The sequence below is a fragment of the Chanodichthys erythropterus genome, chromosome 3 (genome assembly GCF_024489055.1).
Source record: "Chanodichthys erythropterus isolate Z2021 chromosome 3, ASM2448905v1, whole genome shotgun sequence".
Lineage (NCBI taxonomy): Eukaryota > Metazoa > Chordata > Actinopteri > Cypriniformes > Xenocyprididae > Chanodichthys > Chanodichthys erythropterus.
In genome coordinates this window covers 22,978,246-22,992,225 of record NC_090223.1, presented here as the reverse complement: position 1 = coordinate 22,992,225, position 13,980 = coordinate 22,978,246, and the positions used below count along the sequence as shown (strand labels likewise).

At 36.8% G+C, this 13,980-nt stretch overlaps 1 protein-coding gene across 1 annotated transcript; it reads right to left on the bottom strand.

Annotated features, from left to right (window-relative positions):
* Positions 1-859: 859 nt before the first annotated feature.
* Positions 860-12,370, bottom strand: dnajb1a (DnaJ heat shock protein family (Hsp40) member B1a). Its single transcript, XM_067381408.1, has 3 exons — positions 11,841-12,370; positions 6,612-7,177; positions 860-4,515 (listed from the first exon to the last, which is right to left on the bottom strand). The coding sequence occupies exons 1-3, from the start codon at positions 12,049-12,051 to the stop codon at positions 4,285-4,287; spliced, it is 1,008 nt and encodes a 335-aa protein (XP_067237509.1). The 5' UTR covers positions 12,052-12,370; the 3' UTR covers positions 860-4,284.
* Positions 12,371-13,980: the final 1,610 nt, after the last annotated feature.

The window sequence follows — 13,980 nt, the reverse complement described above, 5'->3', positions numbered from 1 at the left end:
GTCTAAACTACACAGGATTCATTCAACCAAAAACAAGAAGAAAGTATCTGGTTTTCTCCTGTTTCCTCAAACCGTTATCTGACTAAATAATGAACTCAGTTAATTAAAAAAAATCATTTGCATGCGTTTAAGTGTCAGGATTAAAGCAGTCTGTTGTGTTTCTATTTATAGACTGAAGCTAAAGCAGCTAACAGTAATGTGAGGTAGCATGTTAGCACCCTCTAAACATAACGACACTTACCAAACTAACACTGACAGTGAGGCGTGAAATTATGAGAACAAATTCGTTAAATTATGAGAAAAATGTTGTTAAATTTCGAGAAAAAAGTCGAGATAAAATGTTGAGAATAAAGTCATTGTTATGAGAAAAAAGTTTCTTTCTTTTTTCATAATTTAACGACTTTTTTCTCGTAATTTAATGACTTTATTCTCAACATTTTATCTAGACTTTTTTCTTGAAATTTAACAAGTTTTTTCCCGTAATTTAATGATTTTATTCTCAACATTTTATTTAGACTTTTTTCTCGAATTTTAACAACTTTAATCTTGAGATGGTTTTATTTTTTATTATTGCTTGGCCCTAATCCTCTTCCGTAGAGAAGAGATTGTTGAATAAAGTTATTTTTGTTTTGTTTTTGCGCACAAAAAGTTTTCTCGTCACTTCATAAAATTAAGGTTGAACCACTGCAGTCACGTCAACTATTTTAACGATGTCTTTAGTACCTTTCTGGACCTTGAAAGTGCTTATTATATTGCTGTCTATGGACGGGTCATATACCTCTCGGATTTCATCAAAAATATCTTAATTTGTGTTCTGAAGATGAACAAAGGTGTGGAACAACATGAGGGTGAGTAATTAATGACACAATTTTTAATTTTGGGTGAACTAACCCTTTATAAATGACCATGGAGCATATACAGTCCAGTAACAGACTTATTACAAGACACCACTTGTAAAGCCTTTAATTGCATGAAATAAAACATAAAGCATGTTATTAAAGGGTTGTCAGGCATGCCACTAAAAAAACAGCAATATAAAGTTTTTTTTTTTTTTTACAGAAAAACACATTTCTTAAATTTATTCATTGTGAATTTCAAATAGCATGCTGATGATGCGGAAATAATGTGAGGTACTTTGAACTGTGTGCATATGTGCCTTCGCCTTGGCACAAATACTGTCATTTCTTTGAAAAATTACTTGTGGTAACGGCAGTTCTAAGATGCAATATCCAGTATGATCTATAAAATTGCCACCACTGTACATCATCATAATAAGTGTGTATTACAATAACAGCATAAATAAATGAATCTAAAAATATGCACATGCTGTGTTTCCAGGGCCATGAAAGAATATGATTTTCAGGCTACATTTATTGCAAGCAACAGAAGGTTTAAATTGTAATGTATGTTTTATGGTGTTTTATAACTGTGAATTCACACAAATGAATGCCGGTTAGCAAATAAAAATGTAGAAAACTAAAGTGTCATTTTTGCACCACCAGTCACAAAAAATACACAATTCACCCAACACTTCCCAAAATATTAACCCATTTATAGATAATTAATGCTACATTCAGGCTTTTTTTAAACCTGAAATGTACTTGAAACAAATACACCAAAAAAAATTAAGAGACGCTTTCAATGGAACAATTAAGTGCTCAAGGTCACAGTGTTGACATGAAGATCACAGTAACCCCTCATGGGTCACTCCTAGCAGGAGAAAGTGAGTGTTGTCAGCAGCATAAAGGTGCGGTCACAGCGAATGTTTACAAACAAAATCGAGACATTCCAATAGGAAACCACACAATTGCATGAGCGCAAAAGATTTCCCCACACAGATTTCACAACGGGTTCAAGTTGGTCATGCAAATTCACTACTTTGACCAAGTGTGCCGCACACATCCTGAAGTTGGGAGTGTGGGCTCCACCTCACGATCACTACAAGACACTTGCTCCAAGGGCTTCACAATTAATTGAAAACAAATCGTATGCACACTTCAGAATCTCGCTGCTAAGTAGTAAGTCATCCGGGTACTTTTCGCCTACTGTTTTTCGATTACTATGATTTCGGACAAGCTACTCTGTTCGCATACTGTTTTTTGCGTACTATGTAGTAGAGTAGTATTCGATTTCGGACGCAGCGTAGGCGAAAAGTATGACTTGCTACTTCCGGTAAGATTCTGAAGTGCGCATACGATGGACACTTTTCTATCCCATAAGGCCACAGGAGAGGATTTGTTGAAGTTGAAGGGACATAACTGACGCTGGTAGGTCATGTGACAATAACAACATGGCGTCGTCCGGATTTCATTCATACATGCATTCGTACTATATAGAACATACTTTTTCAATGGTCATGAAGTAAATTTAAATTCAAATGTAGTACCTACTCAGTACGCGATTTCGGAGCCTATAGGCATCACACTATTGCTGTAGCTGAATAAACAGAAGATTGAAATGCTTTGATCAATTAAACGTGTCTAATAAACACACGACTACGGCAATATATGGTTTATCGGAGTTCTTCAAGCCTTCTTGGATGTTTTCATGATAATAAAGTGTATGTATAATGCAATGCTAATCGACGTGGCCTTTATCACTGTATAGAATACTATGAAATAATATTCTTTTATGCCTTGTTCTGTGTAGGAATCTCAAAGAAGGATGTTATTTCAAACACTGAAGTGAGTTTGGAGTAAAAACATGTTATGTTATCTTTTGTTGGACAAGAGGTTCATACATGTTTTTCCATGTTTGGAAAGATGTTAAATGTGTGTTGCTTTTTCAAATGCATGTTATAAATGCACGTCGACAGGGCATTCAGATGGAGCAGAATTTACTACTGATCACAGAGCCGTGCTTCACTGACATGCTGCGAATAAAAAAATAATAATCACAGCATTACCGATTTCATAATCGCACTAAGCCAAACAGTTAAGCGCGATTTCAGGTTAATTGAAATTAAGGGAGACATTGTGTCCATCTTTTTTTTTTTTTATTAGTCTATGGCATTGACCAACAGAAAGCTGCTTGGTTTAAAAGTAACTTCTGTCTGAGATGTGCTTCATATCTCACTACACTGAAAATGGACCTTTTTTCCCCACAAAATTACACCTAAATGTGACTAGACTTTAAAGGTGTGGTCACATTAGTAAAATTTCATGTGAAAAAGGGTCATTGTCAATAGCAGAAATGTGTGTGACCAACATGAACATGAGCAAAATCTGCATGGGGAACTTTTTTGGCCTCACGCAAAACTCCCAATCGCACAGATTCTTATTGGAATGACTGGATTTCAATTTTTAGAATGACTGAAATTTTGCCAAGCAACGGTAAAAGTGACCACACCTTAACATGCTCTGGAAGCAATGTGAAAATGCTCGTAAGCCCTTGTGAATTTATTGGGCCCACTCTATTCAAAACTCCCAACAGCCCCATCATTGGGATCTCACACTCACAATCACACAGTTTTATACGGAAGCTTGTTTCTGCCACTAAATTTAAAAAAAAAGTAATTGCGAGTTTATATCTACCAATTCTGACTTTATAACATGCAATAAAGTCAGAATTGTGAGATATAAACAATGAATTCTGAGAATAAAAACATTCCCAAAAATCGCCCTTTGGGCTTATAATAAACTTTGAATCTTGAACCTCACAATTGCACTATATATCATGCAATTGTGCCTTTATAACTCACAGTTCTGCAATTCTGACTTTTTTGCAATTCAGAGGGAAAAAAAGTCAGAATTGTGAGATATAAACTCAGTTGCGAGGAAAAAAGGTCAGAATTGTTAAATAAAAAGTTGCAATTACCTTTTTTATTTCATGGCAGAAACAAGCTTCCATAGTTTTATAATTACTATTTGAGATCTTTAAAAATGTATAAAACCCTAATGTTCAAAGGTGATTGAAATGTTTACTGCTCAGAGTCTAAAATTGGAATCAATTTTTAATAAAAGAAAATATAAACACAGATTCAAAGGGGAAAGAAACCTGAAGAAGTAAACAGGAGGATGACGGAGCATTTACTCTTAGGTACTGCAAAATGTGTGAAAGTCGCTAAATTACTTCTGAAACATTTCACAGTGTTTTGTAAAAGTGCATTGCGATACAAGTAAGGGGATATAAATAATATACTGGAGCGCTATTGTGTTTCTCTGAACTTGACTCATTTGTACATTACTGATCACTGATGCTTTCAGGTGCAATAATATCTATGAAATCAAAAGGGCCTGATCACAGGATCTGATCAGGGAGTCTCTCCTCCAGAGGTTGCAATGATCAAGGAGGTAGGATCTGAACCAGAGCTTCCCGAGCACTTGGTCCCAACTTGTCCGGAAATTTCACTAAGAACTCAAGCACCATGTCTCCTCTCTTTTCAGGAAATTTGGACAGAGGCAGTCCTTCTCCCACTATCCTCTTCTTCATACCAGGCTTGATGACATCACGTGATGTCACTGTGACAGTTCTGCCGTCCAAGGTGGGAGCGCTGATGGTGCAGCCGCACAGAGCCTTTAGAGAGGGAGAAAAGAAAAGACAAAAAGATTAACTTTTGCCTTAATTTCTCTTCTTTTAAATTTACTTATTTTGTGAGTTAAGGGAGACAATTAGTAGGGGCGGGGTTGTATAACTGCCGGACACAAAAAGCACAGTAAACCTGGAGTTTTCCAAAAAAAAAAATAAATAAAAAAATCTCAAGCACAATTTTTACCAGGAAAAAAAATAAAAATAAAGCTGCAAGCAGCATTTACCGGGGTTCAAGCATTTAACACCTTTAAGCACATATGCGTTTTATTTAGCAAGTTTTATTTAGCAAGCATGTAACCATCTAAATCATAGAAGGAACTGACCATTTTCAGCCATTTACAACTGAAAATATATGGATTTTAAAGCTTTTTAACAGTTATAGCGCCACCTATGGTACGATCTCAATAAAAGTTGGTATGCTTCTTTTGAGTCATATGCTGCATGTGCTCACTTAATTTCGTGAAGTTCTTAGTTTTCGTTTAGGAATTACAGGTTTTTAAGTATATTTTGCCACGCCCATTTTCTAAATGACCCTGTTATAGTGACCCAAAAGGTAACTTTTTTTGATAATTTTTGATCTAAAGAGTCCAGAGAATTGTCCTACACTGGTTTCATTCCGATCAGGCGAAAAACCTAGGACTAGTTCGCAAAAGTAGGTTTTTCACGTATTCGTGAATAATTAATGAACGATTTGATTGACATGATTTGACGATTTGATTGGTTGTTCAGCATGAAGAGATCTATAAATGATATGCATATTGTGTGGATCTGTGATTACAGAGGCGTAAAAACTCATTAGTGCCAACTGGTGGCCGATTTCTTTCAAAATTCTTACAGACCTCTAGGCCCATGCGTTGAACATGCCCACCGAGTTTCATTCCGATCGGCCTCCGCTAACCTTGTCTAATAGGTGCTCAAACTTCATTGGCCGATGGCGGCCATGTTTTTTGAGATACGCCAATGTTCTCATAGACTATCATGCCACCTTGGACACCAAGACACTGCATGCCAAATTTTCAACTCAGTTGGACTAACGGTCAGGTGGTTATAGACAGTTTCAAGTTTTTTTCAAGTTATAGCGCCAACTAGGGCTGACCGATATATCGCATGCGATTGTCACACGCATTTCGTCAGTAAAGCCGGTTCCCTGATTGCCGCTAAATCGCCAACACCTGCTTTCAAATGGAGCGGCATTTAATAGACACGCAATATCGTGTTCATATCGCAGATGAATCGCCTTTGATAATGAACGCGATATTGCGTAGCTTATCAGTGAACTACAGCTCTGTCTATTAAATGCCGCTCCATTTGAAAGCAGGTGATGGCGATTTAGCGGCAATCAGGGAACCGGCTTTACTGACGAAATGCGCGTGACAATCGCATGCGATATATCGGTCAGCCCTAGCGCCAACTTGTGTCCAATCGACACAATCTTTTTTTATCGTGACCAAAGATTGAGCCCCTACAGATGTGTACAGAGTTTGGTGCAAATATCTCATTTCGTTCTTGAGTTATAGCCAGTTTGGTAAAAGTGGCTCCGCCCACATCATACATTTTGGCGCCCCTTAATGACCCTGTATAAAAATTTCAACTTTTTTTTGATAATTATTTATATTCACAATCTAGAGAAGATTTCTGCACTGGATCGGTTCCGATCGGGCGAAAAAACTATGACTAGTTCACAAAATTCAAGATATATGTTTTGTCTGTCTTAAGCCAAGGATTTCAATGATATAAGACACTTGACTAGGACAAACGGTCTAGGAGTTATAAGCGATTCTCAACTCTTGATCGCTTTAGTGCCGATTTGGACGAGTCCAGATATCTGAGTAGCGAGCAAGACTACTATCATCTGATAAAGTTTCAACCCCTAACCCCCACACACACACAACTTTACTTTATTTTTACATAAAGATTTACTTTATGAAATGAAGCCTAGTAAATAATTCTGCTTTTAAAATATGGGTTAATAAATCTCTCTACTGTACTCAAACACTTTTTGTAAGCTTAACAGAAGTTCACTGGTGTATATTACTGGAAGTTAAGTAACTTTATCTCAGCAGCAGACACTAGACACTCACCTCGCGAAGGGATATCTTTGCAGGGTAGATAATGTCAGAGCCGTCTCTCCGGAAAACAGGGTGAATCTTGTCCTTAACCACAAACACTATGTCGGCAGGGATGTTGGTCGGCGTCTCGTCTCCCTCTTTGGGAAAGGTAATTTTGGTCCCCTCCTTCCAGCCACGTTTGATGTCCACGGTGAGGATCTTGTCTTCGTTGCGCATGGTGCAGCCGTCCGGGTTCAGCCTCTTGCGAGAGATCTTCATCTTCTTGGTGCAACCAGAGAACACTTCTTCCAGACTCACCTTGAGCTCGTGCACTACTGGAGGATCTTTCTTCTTTTCTCGGGCCCTGTGCACACCGCCTGGCCGAGACTTGAAGGATCTGGGAAAGCCGCCCATTCCTCCCATTCCGAAGGCCGCAAAGGGGTCGTCAATGTCCATGTCATCATCTACACCACCAGCGGATGCAAAAAACTGATCAAACGGGCTACGGCCGCCAAAGAACTCTGCAAACATGGCATGAGGATCGCCATGGAAAGTATAGCTAGGGCCGTTGGTGCCTCCTCCGGCATGTCCTTTAAGCCCTGCGGAGAGAAAAAAAGAAATGGTGTTTGTGGGAAAACAGCAAGTCAACATTGAGGGAAATATAAGAAACAGCATATATAAAAAGAGCAGAACCAGCTCACAGGAATGATCCAGTCACACTGTACACTTTGAATTCTTAATCTGGAGATCAGAGCGGGTTTCATAAAGTCCCTCGCCGATTCCACACTACATGCTCCTGTGTTTGTAGCATTCAGAGAAAACTCACACGGTCACCAAAGGTCATTAGGCTTCACTCAAAAAAGCTAAAGCTTAACTGTATGCACTACTGTGGGTGCTCACTTAGTCCATACATGCCACACTTAAAGGGATAGTTCACCCCAAAATGAAAATGATTCCATGATTTACTCACCCTCAAGCCATCCTAGGTGTATATGACTATCTTCCTTCAGACAAACACAATCAGAGAAATATTTAAAAATATCCTGGCTCTTCCAAGCTTTATAATGGTAGTGAATGGGGGGCCATATTTTGAAGCCAAAAAAAAAAAAAAGGCATCCATCCATCATAAAAGTAATCCATACGGCTCCAGTTGGTTAAAGGGTTAGTTCACTCAAAAATGAACTCATTTATTACTCACTCTCATGCCGTTCCACACCCGTAAGACCTTCATTAATCTTCCGAACACAATTTAAAATATTTTTTGTTGAAATCTGATGACTCAATGTGGCCTCCATAGCCAGCAATGACATTTCCTCTCTCAAGATCCATTAATGTACTAAAAACATATTTAAATCAATTCATGTGAGTACAGTGGTTCAATATCAATATTATAAAATTACGAGAATATTTTTGGTGCGCCAAAAAAAACAAAATAACGACTTATTTAGTGATGGCCGATTTCAAAACACTGCTTCAGGAAGCATCGGAGCATTATGAATCAGCGTGTCAAATCAGCGGTTCGGAGCGCTAAAGTCACGTGATTTCAGCAGTTTGACGGTTTGACAAGCGATCCGAATCATGATTTGATATGCTGATTCTTTCCGAAAATATTCTCGTCACTTTACACTATTAATATTAAACCACTGTACTCACATGAACTGATTTAAATATGTTTTTAGTACATTAATGGATCTTGAGAGAGGAAATGTCATTGCTCCCTATGCAGGCCTCACGGAGCCATCAGATTTTATCAAAAATATCTTAATTTGTGTTCTGAAGATTAACGAAGGTCTTACAGGTGTGGAACGACATGAGGGAGAGTAATAAATGACAGAATTTTCATTTTTGGGTGAACTAACCCTTTAATGAAGGCCTCGACTTGCTCAGTATGCGTACAGCCCGCCGTAAGCTAGTTATTTTAGATAAGTTTTAAATACGGATATTTTTTTCTTACAAAACCCCATCACTTCGCTTCAGAAGGCCTTTATTAAACATTTTATATGGATTATTTTTTTATGATGGATGGATGCATTTTCTGGGCTTTTTGCACACCCAAATTACAAAGCTTGGAAGAGCCAGGATATTTTTAAATATCTCTCTGATTGTGTTCGTCTGAAAGAAGATAGTCATATAAACCTAGGATGGCTTGAAGGTGAGTAGATCATGGGATAATTTTCAGCTTTGTGTGATCTATCCTTTTAAGCCCCAATAAACTTTTCGTGAAATCAAAAAACCATGTGTGATGTCAGTTCAAACTAATTTTGGCCAAGAATAGGGCTGCACGATATATCAAAATTATCAAAATATTGCAAATGTACAGTGATGTTGAAATGACACTAACATTATGTAACGCCACAGTAAAACTCTCTCTATGAGAGTGCTGTTCTCTTTCAGTTGTAGGCATGCTTTCTTCACACGAAAACAAGAATGTGAATGTATGTTGGTTATATCATTTTAAATTTTTATAATTAGGGCTGTCACGATATCAGATTTTTCACTACACAGAAGAATTTATGATAACTTATATCGCAATATCTACAGAAATCTTGAAAAAATTAAAAATAAATAATGCTATTAGTCAAACAGAAATTAAAAAGAAATGTTATTATTTTATAGTATTATATACAGTGAAAAGGCTATGCTGACTGGCATTGCATTATAAATATTCATTACCTTTATGAAAATACCCGACTTAGAAGAACAGATAAACCATAATACCGTCGCAATGGTGTGTTAATTCTCTTCATGTTTAATCATTAAAAAAGTCTTTATCTGTGTTTTATTCAGCTACAGCGATCGCTGGATGTCTTTGTCCAAATTAGGGATTTCCAGGAAGTTATTACTCATGAGTCTCTCTTCTGGAGTTTCTGTGCAAGGGCACCCTCTAGTGTCAAGTATGAATGAAATTACATGTAAGTGCTGCTGTTGCTCTTCAATTTTCCTAATGGCATAATAGCATATCTGTGTGTGTGTATCAGTATGTACTTTGTCAATTTAATTTAGAAAAAAAGTACTAAACATTGTACCATGGCACCATCACAGCACATTTTTAAGGGCTATCTATCAAACTGTCTGTCTGTCTATCTATCTATCTATCTATCTGAAAGCAAATAATTGTGGTGTGACCCGTTTTCTAGAGATGCACTGACTGGCCATAAAACAGAACCGGATGGTTTTTGCTCCAAACACAAGGTCGATCGGCAAACGTTTTTTAGTTTTATTTTGGCCGATCTCTGTAACAGAATAATAGGCCAGAGATGGAACATGCTGAACACTGACACAAAGAGGAGAACAGAGACGTGCCAGCAAAGAAAATACTGCACAAGGCACAGCAAGCTCACTGTTCATGATGCATGAACTATAAGAAGAAAAATATAAATATTGAATTAGAAGTGTGGTTTATATTTTATCTCAGAAGGCAACTGATTTTCTTCAGAAAGGCATTTTATTTTCCGCTTACCTCTGTATAAAGTAGAATTTATTAGGGCAATCTAAGCTATTTTTTAACTGCATGCTCAAATGCTCACGAAGAAGAGCGCTCGTGCATTTGTCTGAGTCTAAGAATGTTCTTGCACCTCAGAATGCTTTTTTGATGAGATATGAATGTAAACAGCCCACTGCAAACACCCTTGTAATTCCCTTCAACCTTTTTGAGCTTTATGAATGATTATTTTATAGGCTGTTTCTAAAGCACGCAGTGCCATTTGCAGTTAAAAACTAAGCTCAGAATTGATTCAAGAGAGAATCGTGATGCATTCAGAAAATCTCAGCACTAGTGTTTATAAGTGCAGCGGTACCCAAAGAAACCTCTGCTGTTCCATAAGCGCCACCTACTGTCAGAGAGTGAATTTTCATTTTCATTCAGTCCGTCGGCTGTTTTTTTGTGTTGTGCAGGTGTGTCTTACGTAGCATAATTTCATAAATCTGAAGTCAGACAATTTTTTTTTTGACTTTAAATCCTATAATTAAATCTAATTTAAATAAAAATCAACTGCTCATGTTACATATGTGTGGCATCTTTGTTTGGATTTTGATTAAAATACAGTGTTTGCCTCTAATTTCAAATGGCTACAGATTTTTTGTTTGTTTGTTTGTATAAGGCCAATTTGGCCTGTTAAAGAGCAAATAATAATAAAAAATGCTTAAACAAAGAAAAAAAAATGACTCTTGGAATCGACTCATTTGCTTGTAAAATAATCGGAATCAGCCATGAAAAATCATGGGGCATCACTACTGTTCTCATTCCTCTAAAAAAAAAAAAAAATGTGGTGATGTTTTTAAATAAATAATGTATCCACTTAATTATTCTGCATGCTTAAGATGTTTTTTTTTTTTTTTTTCACAGGTTTTTTTTCCCCATTGTTTTAATTTTAGTTGTAGTATGACATTATAATACCATAGATATTTTTAATTTTTTATTTAAAGAAAAAAACGAGCCAATGTATAGTTGACATTTGAGGCTTAATGTTATAGAAAAGCAACACGTTTTTCATGAAGAGTGTTTTCAGCTTGCTTATTTTAACAAAAATATGGCATGCATTGCTTAAAACAATGCTAGAAATCAACTCAAAACATCATTCAATGTAAATTGTGATGATCGTAAATAATAATCACAATTTCAATTTCAAGGGAATAATCGACAATTATAATATTTTGTCATAATCCTGCAGCCCTAATATATATTTGCATATGAAATATATATATATATATATTATATATATATATATATGAAGACTTTAGATGCAAAAGCCTCTAAGTGCTGCCTGAAATTTTCTTCTAAAATGAGCATTTTTATCAAGTTCGTATGTTTAGGTTCAGTAATTCCACTTTAATGGCAATTAATAGGTCCTTTTCATTGCCTTTAAACTGAAATAACTGAACATAAACATACAAGCTTGATAAAAATGCTAATTTTAGAAGAAAAATTTCAGACGGCACTTAGAGGCTTTTGCATCTGAAGTCTTCATTCATATATATATATATATATATATATATATATATATATTGTAGTTGTGCTCCTTAATTTTCGGTGGGTGCTTCTAAATTTTTACTGGTGCTCCTAACTTTTTGAAGTTAGGGGCACCACTGCTATCAACAAAAAAATGTTCATTTCGAACCCTGACCTCTCTGTCTGTCTGTCTATCTATCTATCTATCGATATATAACAAAGTACCATAGTACTATTATCTAAAATTATCACAGTACTTTGTAAGGACTGTCTGTCTGTCTATCAGTCTATAGTGGGACAATGACAGCTCTTACCATCCTCTCCATATCTGTCATAGATGTCCTTCTTCTTGGCATCACTCAGGACATCATAAGCCTCGGCGATCTCTTTGAATTTATCTTCTGCTCCGGCTGCTTTGTTTTTGTCAGGATGAAATCTTAAAGCTTGTTTTCTGTAGGCTTTCTTGATCTCCTCATCAGAGGCGCCCTTCGCTATGCCCAGGATCTTGTAATAATCTTTACCCATCACAACACTGGACTAAAACTCCTCTATCATTCAACTACCTGTTTCCATATGTATATATCCTCCAAATATCGAACGATTTGGCAAATTCTGAATGATCCTCCTCCTCCTGTCCTATCGAACATGAAGCGAGCGGATGGAGTTCATCAAACTGTCTACAAGTTATATATATTCAAATCCTCATTTATCGCACACACACTCTGCCGCGTGCCCGAAATATGTGACCATTTTCCCGAGACTGTCCTAACTTTAATCGATATAAAACTTTAATATCATACAGTGTTCCCGGCTCACACACTATATTGAACTTGTCAACGTCGCCGTCCGCAGAAAGTCCGAGAAAACGTCTTGTTCGGCGGTGCTCGGCACAGATGCTGCAGCTGCGACTGGACGAGCGCCTCGCGAGGAGAGGAGTGCGCACTGCAACACGACTGACGGACGAGCAGCAGTAAGCTAGTACTGAATCCTACCTTACTACTGTTATTAAATATTATACAGTACACACGATATAGTTCCTATTATTTTGAAAACAGCAAGTAAAAAAGGTTATGGCATGCTGATTTGACTTTAAACCATTTAGTATAAACTAGTTACTAGTATAAACGCAAATACTTGATATGAACAATGTGGAAATGTAATTTTTGATATCAATAACTAGATTTCTGCAAGTGATCGCTTCAGCTTTTAGGCGGCCGCGGCTGAATTGTCGCTTCGATGCCATATCAGGCAATGATTTTGCAGGCAGCTTTTGTGCACAAAAGCACCTCACGAAACTGATTTCGGACAGAGTTGTGACAGCGTAAAGGACTACAGCAAAAAAAGAGAGAGCTTTGCTGATAACTAAACGAATATTTAATTACTACAATAGTAATTTCTCGCTAGAAAAGACATCAAACGTGATAAATATTTATTTACACTCAAGTTGACCACCAGCCTTTCTTTTCAACTGAATGGAAAGCACAGGATTGTCAAAGGATACATCCACGCTGCCTTCAAAAACCGATCCGATGAAGCATCCCAGGCGACGGGAAGTGAAGCTAACACTGGATTCAGACGTGCCTTGATGCCTTCCAGTTCTAACCTTGAAATTCCTGATATCAAGAATTACTATCATTAAAAATGATATTAAAGGGTTAGTTCACCCAAAAATGAAAATAATGTTAATTACTCACCCTCATGTCGTTCCACACCCGTAAGACCTTCCTTCATCTTCAGAACACAATTTAAGATACTTTAGTTGAAATCCAATGGCTCAGTGAGGCATGCATTCAAAGCAATGACACTTCCTCTCTCAAGATCTATAAAGGTACTAAAAACATATTTAAAACAGTTTGTGTGAATTCAGTGGTTCTACCTTAATATTATAAAGCAACAAGTGCACCCAAAAAAATAAAATAACCATTTTTCAACAATATGATGGGCAGATTTCAAAACACTGCTTTGGAGCTTTACGAATCTTTTGTATCGAATCAGTGATTCGGATCTCCTATCAAACGGCTAAATGCTGAAATGGCGCTCCGAGTCACTGATTCCATTCGTAAAGCTCCAAAGCAGTGTTTTGAGATTGGCCCAACACTATATTCTTGAAAAGTCGTTATTTTGTTTTTTTGCCGCACAAGAAATATTCTCGTCGCTTTATAATATTAATGTTGATCCACTGAACTCACATGAACTGATTTAAATATGTTTTTAGTATCTTTATGGATATTGAGAGAGAAAATGTCATTACTTTGAATGCAGGCCTCACTGAGCCATTGGATTTCATCAAAAATATCTTAATTTGTGTTCTGAAGATGAAGGAAGGTCTTACGGGTGTGGAACAACATGATGGTGAGTAATAAATTACGTTATTTTCATTTTTGTAAATAATGTCAATACTTTTAAAGGGTTAGTTCACCCAGAAATAAAAATTCTTTCATTTAAGGTACAATA

Bases quoted from the DNA above. Each gene is read 5' to 3' on its own strand.
- dnajb1a (XM_067381408.1), bottom strand. From the start codon at position 12,051: ATGGGTAAAGATTATTACAAGATCCTGGGCATAGCGAAGGGCGCCTCT. The intron at 7,178-11,840 runs GTAAGAGCTGTC...TTCTCTCCGCAG, and splicing joins TGACAGATATGGAGAGGATG to GGCTTAAAGGACATGCCGGA. The intron at 4,516-6,611 runs GTGAGTGTCTAG...CCCTCTCTAAAG, and splicing joins CAAAGATATCCCTTCGCGAG to GCTCTGTGCGGCTGCACCAT.